The sequence below is a fragment of the Castor canadensis genome, chromosome 14 (genome assembly GCF_047511655.1).
Source record: "Castor canadensis chromosome 14, mCasCan1.hap1v2, whole genome shotgun sequence".
NCBI classification, from domain to species: domain Eukaryota; kingdom Metazoa; phylum Chordata; class Mammalia; order Rodentia; family Castoridae; genus Castor; species Castor canadensis.
In genome coordinates this window covers 109092892-109107584 of record NC_133399.1, presented here as the reverse complement: position 1 = coordinate 109107584, position 14693 = coordinate 109092892, and the positions used below count along the sequence as shown (strand labels likewise).

Below are 14693 nucleotides of genomic sequence, written 5' to 3'. Positions count from 1 at the left end.
CCATCTGAGGAGTTTTCTACAGTACCTGCCTCAAGCCAGGTAAATAAATAGGACACCAGAAGAGGAAGATTCCCTTTACTTTCAGAACACCTACCATCAGTCAGACCCCACTGACATGTTGAGAACCTTTGCCTCTTAAAAATCCTATCCAGTCTTGCCTACATCCTATCCAGTGTTGTATTAAGCCCATGTTCTGCAACAGTAATTCCCTGGTCTCCTTGGCTGTCTGGGGGACTCTGGAAGAAAGAGGAAAAAATGTAGATATTGTCCCTGAATTTTGAAGAAGTGACAGGGAACATGCTCAGGCCACGGCATGAGGATCCTGGTCTTCTACACTGCTTTGCTGATGGAAAACTTAGCTGAGTCCCTTCAGCTCATGTGGTTTGTAGAAGAGGAGACAGTGTAGGTGGCACAAGGACTCCTCTTCCTCTCATCCTGCAGCAACTGTGACCTCCCCAGTCTGTCCTTCCAGGAAGAGTGAGGCAGTAGCTAGCCCTGCCCAGCCCAGCCCAGCTCTATAAAGAAGCCTCCCAGAGAGTCATCTATGCGTTCCTGCTCTGCACCCTCCACAGCCATGAGCCTGTGTCTTTCTGGTTTACTCTTCTTCCTAATGATACTGCCTTCAGGTAAGATGGTAGGTGTGGGTCCGAACATGAAATGCAGAGTCTCCCAAGACTGAGACCTTCCCAAAAACCCTATGGGTGGAAGCCCAGCAGGAGGTTTGCCGATATGAGATGAAGCAGCAGATTAGGGATGGGAGGTAGGTGGCTGCTCTTCATCAGTTACCTGCTCATCTTTTGCTACATCCTGAATATTTGCCAGATATTGAGAGAGGGAAACCAATTTCATGATGCCCACCTCAGCCATGCAAATTCCTATTGCCCCTCAAACTCCTCTGGATAGACTTAGACTCAGCTGCCACACTGAAATATGACAGAAAGTGAGAAAATGTATCCAGAAGGTGAATCACAAAATAATTAGTCCTCCACCAGCAAGAAAAGATAAGTCTAGAATTGCTTCCAGCCTTCTGAAGACTGATTTTTCTTTTTCCATGTTTTTTTTTCTTTCAGAAAATTATCTCTTCGAGAATAGGGGTGTAGTAGTTCGTACTTGCACTCAACTTGATGGGTTATGTTTCCTGGGTTGTAGACCAGGATGGACATGGATTGCATTCTGTCACAACATATTGTCTTGCTGTAAAAAAATGAAAAAATTCATACCTCCCCAAGCCAATGCTGTATGACCATCACCTCATGAGTCTATAAGGATATGTGAACTTGGAGTGATGGTATGTACCTGAAATTCCAGCATTTAGGAGGCAGAGGAGGGAGAAATGCGAGTTCAAGGCCAGCCTGTGCTACATAGTGAGACCATGCCTCAAAACAAATAAATAAAATTATATGTGAATGATTAAAAGAACTCACAGTCTATTCAAAAAGTCCAAGAGATTGTTAATGAGCTAGGAATAGCAGAGTAGGGGCCAGACTGTGTCCAATTTACAGGCACAATTCCAGACATACTTTTTAAAGGAGGCATTGTAGTGAGATGCATTTCCTATTCTTTTCTCTGCCTTCTTATCTCCAACCACTAACTGTTGCTTCAAATTCAAAGGCAACTGATTGATCCAGGCCCACAGTATGTCACATTCTGACCATGAAACAATAGTTTGCCATGTGCTAGTTGCCCTGTTAGGTGGTTTACATTTATCAAATGACTTAATCCTGACAACAAAATCTATGACTCCTCCCGTTTTCCAAATGAAGAATCTTTTCCAAGCTCACACAAGTTGTAAGAGTCAGTTAGTTGTGGGTTTGAACCCCTCCGTCTTGATCCAGTCTCCTTCCTTCCTGCTGAGATGAACTACTTCTCAGTTGGTAAGTACAGGAACCGAGGTGACTGTGATTTCAATGAGCAGTGAAGAATCCAACTACATCCCAGGAACAATGACCCCTCAGAACTCCTCCTGTGGCTGAAAGCAGTAATACTATGATTGTCAAGTTGCGACTACCGCTCATTACTCAGAGTTTTTAACAACTTCAAGACCTGTGTCATCCTGAGATCTCACGCACCTAACATTACTGCTCTCGCCAGTGCAGAAGCATTGAACCCAATACACACATTCTAAACACCCAGCTGTCTGCAGGGAACCATTATGCCAGCAGCACTTCCTCACCACCCGGCCCATGTCCCCACCAGCAGCAGAGGTCACAGATCTCCATCAAAACCCTGTCATTCTCTGCAAAGAAATGCCAGCTGAGTCTCAGGAACAACTCTCTCCATGCATATGGCTGGAAGAGTACCCTGAATATCAGAACAGGGAGGCAAACCAGGAAGGACTTGTCCACTCAGAGTGTACTCCCTTACGTTCCAATCCCCAAAATTCCAGCAAAAAAAAAAGGCAGAGGTCATGATGAGTCCATACAGCTAGCCTCCAAGGGCAGGATGCTATGGCTGGTCCTTCTGATGACATCAGAAGTTCTGTGGTGTCAGGCTACCTATATTTGCTCACTGACGTTTGCTCTCTTATCAAGATGGGGGAGTTCATAAAGTAATATAAGTGATGAAATTAACATAAAAATAGAAAATAAAAGAGAAAAACATATGAAAGGAAAAAAAGCAAAATTCTTTCACCACAATTCACACTTTCTTTTTTTTTTTTAACTTTTCTTTTTTTTTTTTGGTGGGAGTGGTATTTGAACTCAAGGCTTCATGCTTGCAAAGCAGGTACTCTACCTCTTGAGCCAAACCTCCAGTTCAATTCACACTTTCTTACACACAAGAAGGCATTGCTCCAACTTTGACAGTGGGGTACAAAAAGAGACACACAATTCTCTTCAGCAGAATATAGGCAGGACTGAAATATTCAGAATCATTTTTAGGGGCTGAGGGTGTAGCTCAGCATGAGAGCACTTGCCTAGCATTTGAGAGGTCACGGGCTCAATCCCCAGCCCTAAAAGTTATTTTTACTGAGAACTCACACATGAGACAAATAAGAGTACTAAATTTCCACATATAAGAGCCATGATATTTTGGCCTTGTGGTCCCTTTGGGTGCACCCAAAGTAGAGGCCATGGCTGACCCCTCTGAGGACACCAAAGGTGTCTCCACCTCCTAGGGAAGCCCTGAGGAAGACCCATGGCTCAGGCTCAGCAAATCTGACATCTGTCCAAGAAGTCCAACTTGAGTGAATGGTGTCACATGTTGGCGCCATTGGAGTATCAACCTGTTCTAGTCCAGCAGCCTAGCCCTTCAGAGCTCCCATGGTTTGCACTCATATTCTGAGCCTATTCTATGACACCTACATATCACTGTAGACTCCATCTATGCTTCAAATATCCAGTTAGTGTCTGTTACCTGAAGTTATGGAAAAGGAATAACACTGAAAACACTGATACCTTATTGTATATTTGTATTGGGATTAAATGAAGTAAAGTATAAAACACATGTGACACTGTGTCATCTAACTTCAATGCCGTAGCTTTGCATTAACTGGGTCCCAAGATGTAAAAATTTTTGCCTAAGGCCAAATGAATTAAAAATAAGAGCACACTCTATGAAGTCTGCTCTGTGGTGAGAGTAGGAAACCCAAAGACACGTACAATGCCAATCAAACCCAGCCTCCAAACTCACCTTACTATAGCATTCTTTTTCCAGAAATAAACTTGCAGGTTTAGGGTTTAGGCTACATGTTAGCCTCCTGGGGCTATTGTAACAAATTTTCACAAACTAGGTAGCTTGAAAGAACAGAAATTTATTCTCCCACGGTTCTAGAGGAGAGAAGTCAAAAGTCAAGCTAGCATCAGGGTCAAGTTCCCTCAAAAAGCTCTAAGGATCACTCCTTCCTTGACTCTTCCTGGCTTCTGCTGGCTTTGCAGCAGTCTTCTGCATTCCTTGGCTTATAATCAACCCAGTTTCCACCCCCACTTGCCACATGGCTTACTTTCCTCTGTGTGAGTGTCCCTGTGTCTTTACAGGGTCTTATTACTAGGACACCAGCTGCATTTAGGACCGCCTCTCAAATTACTTCTACAAAGAACCTATTTCCAAATACATCATATTCTGAGGTTCCTGTTGAACATATATGTTGGGGTACACTATTCAGCCAGTAAATGATATATATACTGAAAGTTCATTTTCTTTTGGGTGATATTGTACCTTCTTTACCCATCTCCTCTTGCACACAGTAAGGACAGCCCAGCCAGGAGAGGATTTTCAAATAAACGCAGCTTTTCTGTGAAAAGCTTGAATATTCCCCAGATGCCTGCTGGAGCATATGCAAGAAAGGATAAGTTGGTCATGTTCCTCAAAATGCTGAGATTATTTGGACAGATATACTCACGAATAATCACAACACAATCCGAAGAACCGTGAGGTCATCTACAAGCTTTCCATGACACAAAGCTGAGTAGAGGTTAGCAGTAGGGATCATTGCTTCACGTGGAAGCATAAAGAAAATTCTTCTTTGGAGAAGAGTGTTTGGTACTAAGGTTTGAACTCAGAGCCTTGTGCTTTTTAGGCAGGTGCTGTATGACTTGAGCCATGCCTCCAGCCATTTTGTTCTGGTTATTTTTGAGATTGGGTCTCACTTTCACCACCCCTATTGGGATGATTGGTGTGTAGCTGTGCCCAGCCATTGGTTGAGATGGAGGCTCAAGAACTTTTTGCAGCCAGGCAGCAGTGGCTCACATCTATAATCCTAGCTACTCAGAAAGCAGACATCAGGAGGATCACTGTTTGAAGCCCACCAGAGCAAATAGTTTACAAAAACCTTTCTTGAAAAAAAACATTCACAAAAAAGGACTGGTGGAGTGGCTCAAAGTGCAGAGCCTGAGTTCAAATACCAGTACCACAAAAAAAAAAGAACTTTTTCCTGGGCTAACCGTCAACTACAATCCTCCTGATCTCAGCCTCCCACATAGCTGGAATTGCAGGTGTGAGCCATGGGTATACAACCAAGAAATTTTTTTTTTTAAAAAGAGTCTATAGGGAGAAAGTTAGTCTAGATGGGATGAAAGCAGAAAGCTCTTCTTCCACCAGTCCTATGCTCCCACTTGAGCCAGTGTCTGCCCAAGTCATGTATCTTTAAAGAGTACTGTCAAACTGGGCATCTCCCAGCCTCATATCCCTCTGGATTATTAGACAAATGAATGAATGAACAATTGTGACCTGTCATAAAGACTCGGTCTACATGATTATCAGGCTGACAGGAACCAATCCCTATGAAGATAAGAATAAATTCCACCCATTCAACAAGTTCTGCTGTTCCGTGTCTAGCACAAGGGCCAGGTCTTCCCTTTCCTGGTTCCTTATTTTTGTGGGTGCTGTGTGAAGCATCCTCTGTGGATTATTACTCTTTCCTGCCACAAAGTGGCAGCCTTTGCCTGTTTTGCTCCTTCACAGCCTTAGCACACGGCTTAGGATCCATGGGGGCAACTGCCAGTGAAATCCCTGTGTTTTCTAAACTCGGGCTTTACTATCAGTTACTTCCTTTCCTTTGACATCCTCCTGGTCAGCACAGCGCTGGGCATGTGGTCAGCATTCAATAACAAAGAAAGACTCGGTTCTGTATAAGTTCTAGAGATCTGTCACATAACAATATGTGTACAATTAACACTTTGTGAACCACACGCTTAAAAGGGATTCAGATAGCAAATTTTATGTTGCATTTTGCAGCGCAATTAAAAGAAAAAGACATGTCAAGCGTTTCTTACAACAAACCCCACCCCAAGGTAATACTCATATCATGTCCTTATGCCTCACTGTAATAATTTCTATCAATAATAATAATACAAAATTAAAAAACAAAGTAGATTAATACGGGCCAAATCTTTCTGTGTTATAGTTTCTCCAAAAGATTGCCCACTTTCTGGAGGGCTATGTAACCTGTATTTACAGAGCATGACAGCAATAAAAGCACAGAAAATTTGAAGCTATGATCTCAGTCACATAGCAAGTGTAAGCTAGGGCTTGCATAAATATTCAAACCAATGATGTCCTTATCATGGGGTGAGGAGGAGGTCAAGAGTGGACAGGGCTGTCCCAATGGGACACTCTAGCCACAGCTGAGTCTGACCTACAAAAGCAGCCCTCAAATTTGGCCAATGAAGGAAGGATGAAGGCCAGTGGCAGGAAGAACCTACTGCCCAAGAGAGTAGCCTAAAACACACACACAGATACATGGACATGGATCTCAGAAAACTGGAAACCACCTCTACAGGTAGCTGAGCCCAGAGAGGGAATGGAACCTGCCCAGTCACACATCTAGTGAGCCAGAAATGGATTAGATCCAAAGTCTTCTGGGAGGCAGCCAGGCACTCCATCAACCTTGCCTGCTTGGGAAAATGGACTCAAGTCAACCTGTGTAAGACTAGAAGGAACATGGACCAAACTGAAATGCAATCTGACAATGGTCCCAAAGGGAACCACGCCTATAGGAGCCTTTGAAAGCTCTAGGATCCACCCTCCCCTGTTGACAATGGTTTCCTCAACCCTGAAGAACACAAAGCCTGTAAGTAAGAATGACCGAAAGGACAAGGCCAAAACACTAGTTCACATTTACACCACCAGGTGGCACAGTCTTCTTATTTTCCAGACTCAAGCAACCAAACTGTTCCCCCCGTGATAGAGGTCTTTCCAGGACCCAAAAAACCACTGGCCACCTTCCACTATAGAGACAACTATTAACAAAGTTTGCAAAAGTAGGGCAGAGATCTGGAAAACTGTGAATTTGTATATACCTCACGTGAGACAGAAGGAGCCCTGACTGATGATATTTCATATTGTGACTGGGGAAGAGGGGAACAGGGAGAGAGAGGAGCATGCTAATTCCAGTTTTGTGGAGAAAGTCAATTTCTGACTGTTTTAAGTAATGGAAATTCTTAGGAAAGAGAGGTTGCTAAGGTGTATCAATTGCAGGTTTTTTTAACCGCACACGAATACAACCTTGGATGCTGTCTACCTGCGCTCAAGTCTAATGTCACTCCTTGTTAGCTTTAGAAAAGGCACTTTCCAGGGCTGGTGGAGTGGCTTAAGTGGCAAGAGTATCTGCCTAGCAAGTGTGAGGCCCTGAGTTCAAACCCCAGTGCTACCAAAAAAAAAAAGAAGAAGAAAAAAAAAGGCACTTTCCAAACTCCAGTTACTCACTGATAAATGGAAAAAATAATAACCATAAAGACACCATAAGTAAGTTGTAGTTAGCACCTTGTCTGGTATCTCATGTGAATTGAGTGGAAATTGAGCTGGTCTGAATCTGTCAACTGATAATAAGAAGTGGCAAAATATTTCAGGTTTGTTCCCAGATTCCACTTGACAAAATGTCAGAAGAAATGCACTCCAAGACACATGGCAATTACTTTCTTACACAATATTTTTAATCTTCATATAATTCAGCTAGATCATTATTTGTCCTTTTTTAGTTTCCCACCACAAACAGCAATCAGCTAAAAGACCATTTACAGCAACAAAGACACATAGAAGGAAACATAACAAAGGATGTGCAAATATCCTTGAAGAGAACCCGAAACTCTGTGGAAGGCCCGAAAAGAAAATGTGAGCAAGTGGGAAGATTTCCCATATTCTTGGATCAAAAGCCATGTCACCTCTCCTGACAACTTAGAAACTGAATGCGATCCCATTAAAAATTCCAAAAGCTTTTGGGCTGGGTGCTGGTGGCTCACACCTATAATCTTAGCTACCCAGGAAGCAGAGATCAGGAGGATCTCGGTTTGAAGCCAACCTGGGCAAATAGTTCACAGGACCCTATCTCGAAAAAACCTTCACAAAAAAATGGCTGGTGGAGTGGCTCAAGGTGCAGGCCTTGAGTTCAAACTCCTGTACTACAAAAACAAAAGCTTTTGGATCACACAAGCTAAATTCTGAAGATGAAACATAATCTAAATAGCCTAAATAATAGTTCTAATAGTTGTAAATATTAATGCCTATTATTCAGCCCATAATGGAAATAAACCCAAAGTGCATAAAAGATACAAAGTTAAGAAGAGGAATCCTTAACAATTTAACAATACTGGAAGAAAACATAGAAGAATTATTTTATAACATTTCTACCTGAAATAAAACACAAGTGCCATTTTAAAAAATACTAGGCTGCATGAAAACAATCACCTCTGCCTGAAAAAAAAGTCAACAAAGGAAAATAATTGGGGACCATAATAAATATCAAACTTTAGAAGCTGTAGTAAAATTTCCAGTTAAAATCTTACAAATGTAATAAAACCCAGGGGGTTACTTCTCTGAACATGATTTTTCACATTTTTAAGTTTTTGAGACATGGTCTCACTATATAACTCAGACTGGCCTTGGATTTATCATCCTCCTGCCTCAGTCTCCTGAATCTTGGGGTTACAGGTGTGTGCCACCCCAGCACACATATATTTGAAGGAATGTAAATCAATAGACAAGAGAGATAACCACACACCCATGTTTATTGTAGCTCTGTTCACAATAGCCAAACTATGGAATCAGCTGAGATGCCCAACAGCCAGTGAACGGCTAGCAAAAATATGGCACATATATAGCATATTACTCAGCCATAAAGAAAAATGAGATTGTGACATTTGCAGAAAAATGGATGAGACTAGAGATCATCATGCCGAGTGAGATAAGCCAAGTTCAAAAAATCAAAGAGCACATGATGTCTCTCGTTTGTGGATCCTAGACTTAAGATGATGATGGTGACGATGATGGTAAGACACGAATGTGAAAGGAGGATAGTCTGGGGGGTCTCAGAGGGAAGGGGGATGGGAACCGAGGGGAGAGGAGGATTAAAATATGCTACATATGTATGTTGAATGACAACATGATGAAACCCACCAAACGCTGTAAAAAAGAGGGGAGGAGAGGGAGTGAATAAGACTAAAATAGAGGGGTGACGCTGTTCATAGTACACTGTACACATGTGTGGAATTACCACAGTGAAACAACCTCATATTATTAATGTATAGTAATTCAAAATTTAACAAAATAAAAAAAAAGAAGAATGTTAAGTGGCACTAGGAAGCATGCCACATCTCTTCAGAAAATTGTTCTGAAACCCAAGCATTGTTGAGGTCCTGATAGAAATCTTGCAAGCTGCAAGGGGCTCCCTAAAAGAGAGCAATAAACACTAGCAAGGCAGAGTCCAGAGTTTTGAGTGTCAGGCAATCCCTGCGTGGTCTGCAGAATAGGATATGGTCTTCAATGTGCACCCCCATCAGGTCACTGGTGGAATTCTCCAAAACAGCAGCTAGACAGCATGAGCAAGAGATCTACAAATTCCCCACTGATGTTTCAGCCAAGCTTTCATTTCCTCTTCCTGATTTCCCAACAATGCATGGCCCCTGCTGGCCACTCCCTGACTTCAGGGGCCCTGATCCCCCATTCCTAGCAGTGCACATTTCCCAGACAAGACCCAAGCTGTCCACCCTGTGGCGCCAGCCTGGAGAGAGCAGACAGAGCTGTCCTGGCCTCTGCCCCCTCCTGCTCCCACCAACAACCCTTTCCCTGGCACCAAAACAGATGACCTCATCTGTGGGACCCACTCCTATCAGCCGCCAGGCCCCTCAGGCGCAGGCAGAGGGAGCAGCCGCAGGAGCGGACGCTGGGCTCTGGTTACTTTGGCATAGGTCAGGGTTCTGTGAAGTGTCAGCTGCAGCCTTCAAATCAGGAGAACCACAGCCTTTTTCTGAGGTCCCTGCCACCCATCAGCTCTACCCCTGAATGTGACCACCTCTGCCAGACTGCCCTCCAACATCCTTTGTGGTGCCCTTGGGTACACAGCAGCTGCAAATGATAGTCACACTACCAACTAGGCACAGGACAGAAAGAGCTCCCTTGAAATAGTCTCTTCTGGTTCTGAGCCTCCACACTACAGCCCGCCTTCCATTCTCTCTGTCCACCTCCAGAATCTCTGTCCAGCTCAGTTGTTTTAATCCAGTGTAGGAATTAAAAGTCTCCATTACTAACTTGCTTCCAGTGCCCACTACACAGCTCCTCCACACTCACTGCAGGGAGCATGGGGAAGACCTACTTGTGCACTCAATTGACCTAAGGAAAGACTTGTTCTGCCAGCTCATGCAACTGCTGGATGAGCTGCTGGTATCTTTTTCTAATCTGGTCCAACACTTGAGATTGGTGCTCTTCTGTCACCAACACAAGGATAGGCTCTGGAGCTAGGCTGCTTGGCTTCCCACAGCCATGTGACCTTAAGCAAAGGAAGTGACCTAACCCTTCTAGTCCTCACTTATGTGATCTGTGAAATGGGGTATGACCAATCCTGTCTGTTTTAAGAATCAAGCAAACTAATAAATTAGGATGCTGTGCCCAGCAAGTGGAAAGCAGGCAATAAATGTGGCAGTGGTTTCTGTGATATGGTGTTAGCAAGGTGGTCTGCTTCTGCCTGGCTTCTCAGCCCCACCAATATGGCTGTACCATTTGAGTGTATGAATGGGGGGCTGTATGACCCCCAAGGCTGCCTGGGCTCCTGCATGCTGGATCACAGGAACTATGTGAGCCCTCTCCACCTTTACCCAGGATGGACACTGTCCAACCCTCACCCAACAGACACTGTGACTCCTATGCCCAACAAAGCAAGCATCTCCTGTCTTCTGAAATCACTAGATGATAAGCAAACTTAGTCAGGAAACTTAGTTCAGGAAAGAACTGCATTGTGCCCCTTTTCCCCTAGAGGGGTCAGGTGGTAGTGGGCAGAGAATGAGTCACCCTGAACGCTCCCAGAGTAAACAGTCTCCCCCAGCCCCATCTCCCCAGCAGTTCACATTCTGTGCCTCTCCAGAGGCACCAGGCCAGGTTACCCTGTCCAGCAACTCTCCACCTGTCCTGTCTTGTTAGGGTCACCACAGGGAAGACCCTGCATCGCTCTCTTAGAGGATGGATGTGGTCAGGGAGTAACCCCAGGATCAGGAAGGGCCTTGGATGCTATTTCCCATCAAAGCTCAAGTTCTCGCCCATCATCTGAATATCTCTAAGGACTTCTTTATCATCGCATATCCTTACTTTAGCAGACAACATCTCCCCACCACACCCTCATGTTGAAAAGGTGCTTGCTAGGTCACCTCCTACTTGAGAACACTGTCAAAGGAAACAGCTAAGAACCACCTGAGGACACATAGCTTGTTCCAGAGGAGACAACTTTCTGCTTCTAGAGAGCAGCCCATGGATCCATTCAGCTGTTCCAAGAGAGGAGACTCACTCTCTCTGCGGAGACAGAGACCAAGGGCACACAAGGAAGCTCTCCAAAGACCCAAGAGCTTCAGGACAGGGCAACAACCACGCAGTCTCCCATGGGAGGCTACTGAGGTCTGCCATGGGCTGGGCACTGCAGATGCCCTGAGCACCTACCTTCCACCAGACAGAACAGCTCTCCAGGACCAGCCACTGAGACACCTTTTTTCAAATAATAAGAGTTTGTTTTTTAATTGACATATAGTAATTGTACATATTTGTAGGATAAAATGTGGCTTTTCAACCCATGTATACAAGGTGCAATGGTCAGCTCAGGGTAATTGGTTTTCATCTCAGATATGCTGGGGACATGCCACCTTTTAATGATAAGCCAGAGAATTGGTGAGATGTTGGTCCAAGCTGTGGTCTGCCACACTTTGCTGACAGTAGTGAAAAATGAAAGAGCCTTTTTGGAAAAGCACTTGAAAACCATGTCCTAAATTGCTCCCAGCTCTCCCTGACGCTCCCCTTTCACTGTAAACCTCACAGCTGGCTCAAACTTCCAGACCCAATTCCACACCCTCGACTCTGCACATCAGCTTCGCTCCAGCTATGGGCTGTGTTGTCTGTGTTGGTTTTCCCAACACTTAACCCTAAGTTCTTTTACTGTCTTTTGGCTCAGACCCAACTCTCTGACACTTCCTACTCCAGATGGACTATGGTGGAACACTGCTGAGCTGAAGCTCCTGGCATCTGAGCCATGGCACCAGGGACCAGGGTGTTACTGCAATTGGGAAATCAGTTTTCAGTATGTAAGAAAATAAAAGAGTCTAAGGGTTTGAGTCTCAATCAGACTGGAAGGCAAAATGCTCAGGCTGTTCTGGGGAACAGGCCAGTAACTTCATCAAGCAGTGCAGAGGTATGAGGCTTAAAGAGAGTTCTCAACTCACAATCCCCCTTCCAGATAGGCTGGGGTTTCTTCTCCCTTCTTGACACAGCGCTGGGGAGGAAAGACATATGACTTTCTTTCTCTATCTTCCCTTATTTAAGGGCAGCACTGGCGTCTGCATGCCAAAACATGTCCCCAAAAGCATCTGGCCTTCTCCACCCAGGCATTGCCATGGTGAACAGCCTTGCCAAGTTCCTACAAACATGATCTATGACAGGATGCCAGACTCCAAGTCCTGACACCTTAATGTTTCTTTTCCCAAATGTACAACCTTGGCCGAGCATTTCCCATTGTAGGCTTCAGCTCCCTCGTCTGTTGCAGACAGAAACCCTGCTCTAACTTCCTTCCTGATTATAAAGCTCAAAATAAGATCATCGAAGTGAGCAATTTTCACACTCCAACTTTCCAGAGTCTCCTGTGTTCCAACCTCCTCTCCCAACCCTGAGGTTGTGGGGACAAGCAGGCAACTTTTCCCTCGACCTCAGGTCAGTACAGAATTGTCTGCCACCTTAAGAAAGCAGGAGCCCCATCACCAGTGCTGGTCTCTGGTATACCTTCCCCACCCTTCAGGTGACACATAGAGGGAACACAAAGCAGAGAGCAAGAGCAACCTGGACCAGTGGGACCAAGACTTCAAATATCAGATGCAGTGGCAAAGAAAACACAGAGGGGAGACACAGTGTCGTGTTATGATGCCAGAAAGGCGCCTGGAGTCTCCCCAAACCATGAGGGCAGGAGTGGGACTTACTGTTCTTTGTATTCTTCATGACAGGCAGAATTCTTGGCAGTTACTAAACTGTTGAAGTAAAGCCTGAGAGAAGGAAAATTGGGAAACTGTGGTTAGGGGATGGGGTGGGGAGGGGAGGGAGACTTTATTTCAGGCACCATCCCACGCATGTATCTTAGGAATAGGAGAGAGGAAGGAAGGAGGTTTGCAAAGCTGTGTATATCCATCCCAAACTAAGCCACTTTGCCATCCTCATTCCTGGCACGGATGCTTTGGGCCCTCTATAATTTCTCCAGTAACTAATTTGCCACCTTCACCCTCTGGTGATTCTGGGCACAAGTCTGGTTCCAGCATATCCCCAATAATGCCACAATTGTGGGTTCAGCTCCTCTATCTAGACCACCACTGTGTATCCCCCTCTGGCTTGCTCAAAGCTATGTCCCCACTCCTAGACCAACCCACCCAGCATAGGCCTGATCACCAAGGAGCCCAGAAGGGAAAAGTCTACAGAGAGCTGTCAAGCTGGGTGTTACTGTGCAGGCCTCTATGGCCACTTATCTGAGCCTCCCACACAGGGAAATGAGATAGGCCGGCACTTTTCCCACTAATATTCTTATCTTGACTGGAAAGAAGACTGTTTTTGTGTAAGGACACGTGGGTGTGATTTTACAAACTTCTGAGAGTCTCTCTGAGTGTTTTTCATTCCATGACTTCTGACCATATGGACATATGTTTCTGTCATTCTATGACTTGGATACAACATATAAGTGTCTGAAGTATGTCTGTGTGTGATTTCTTAGAAGTAAATGGCAAGAACAGAGATGAGATGGAGGCACTGAAGAAGGGAAATAGCAACCAAAGAGGAAAACATTAAAAAATTGAAGACAACCATTTTTGCTGAAAAAATGAAGAAATGGGTATTTTCATACATTGATCATGACACTTTGCTGATTGACCTAGTTTTCTTAGAGAGGCAGCTCTAAGTATGAAAACATCAAAATGTTAAATGCATCTTCTTTTTACTGGTAAGGCTACCTTCCCTGTCTATCCAAGAGAAGTACTTCCATATGTACCCAAAGAGATATGCAGGAGAATATTCATTGTGGAATTATTCATAGTAACCAAAAGTATAACTAACCGAAGTGTCAATTGACAAAGGAACAATTAGATAATGAAAGTATGATAAATCAGTGCTCTGGGGTACTATGTACCACAAAAATGGAAAGATTACCCAAAATACATCTTTTTCAAATTGTACAATTTATTTGGATTATACCATTTAAGCAACAAAAAGGGGGAAAGAAGAGAAAGGCCTGGAAGGTATGTGAAGCAAAATGACAGTGATGACTGTCTCTCAAAGAGAGGGCTAGAATTAAAGCTGGGAAAATATCTTTTGCTTCATACACATGATCTGAATTATTCCACAATGGAAGTAAATTCCTGTATTACTTTCAGAATTGTAAATACTTTTTGAAGAAATCAGCAATATCAAAATCCCCTCACTTACAGACCCTGTGAGCCAAACTCCAGCAGGAATGGAAAATAAAGATCTTGCTTTCTGTGACAAGTATGTAGTGGAGTCTGACTGTCATCCTGGTGAGGTAGAAAAAGGAGGGAGTACAGAAGCAAGCTGCAAAAGAACCAGGCACACAACCCTGGGTCTATCTGGTGTGCATGGCAGAGGAGAGAATTTATTTTTTCCTAAGTGATGTTCTGCAAAGTAGCCACCACTACCACTGCAAAGGGTGGCTGCAAGTTTTCCCAGAAAAAGGTTTCATTTGGGCCAATCATTTTTTTTCTTTATTTCATCAATTAAGAAACTGAGGCCTAGAGAGATAC

The 14693-nt window shown here is 44.1% G+C and overlaps 2 protein-coding genes across 4 annotated transcripts in view; one reads left to right on the top strand and one right to left on the bottom strand.

The window, feature by feature from the left end:
* The window catches only part of LOC141416471 (beta-defensin 109-like), a 187391-nt gene that overhangs the window by 162259 nt on the left and 10439 nt on the right, over positions 1 to 14693 (bottom strand). The gene's annotated exons all lie outside the window — the stretch shown is intronic.
* On the top strand, positions 575 to 1243 carry Defb136 (defensin beta 136). Its single transcript, XM_020181786.1, has 2 exons — positions 575 to 640; positions 1088 to 1243. Exons 1-2 carry the CDS (start codon positions 575 to 577, stop codon positions 1241 to 1243), a joined length of 222 nt encoding a protein of 73 aa, XP_020037375.1.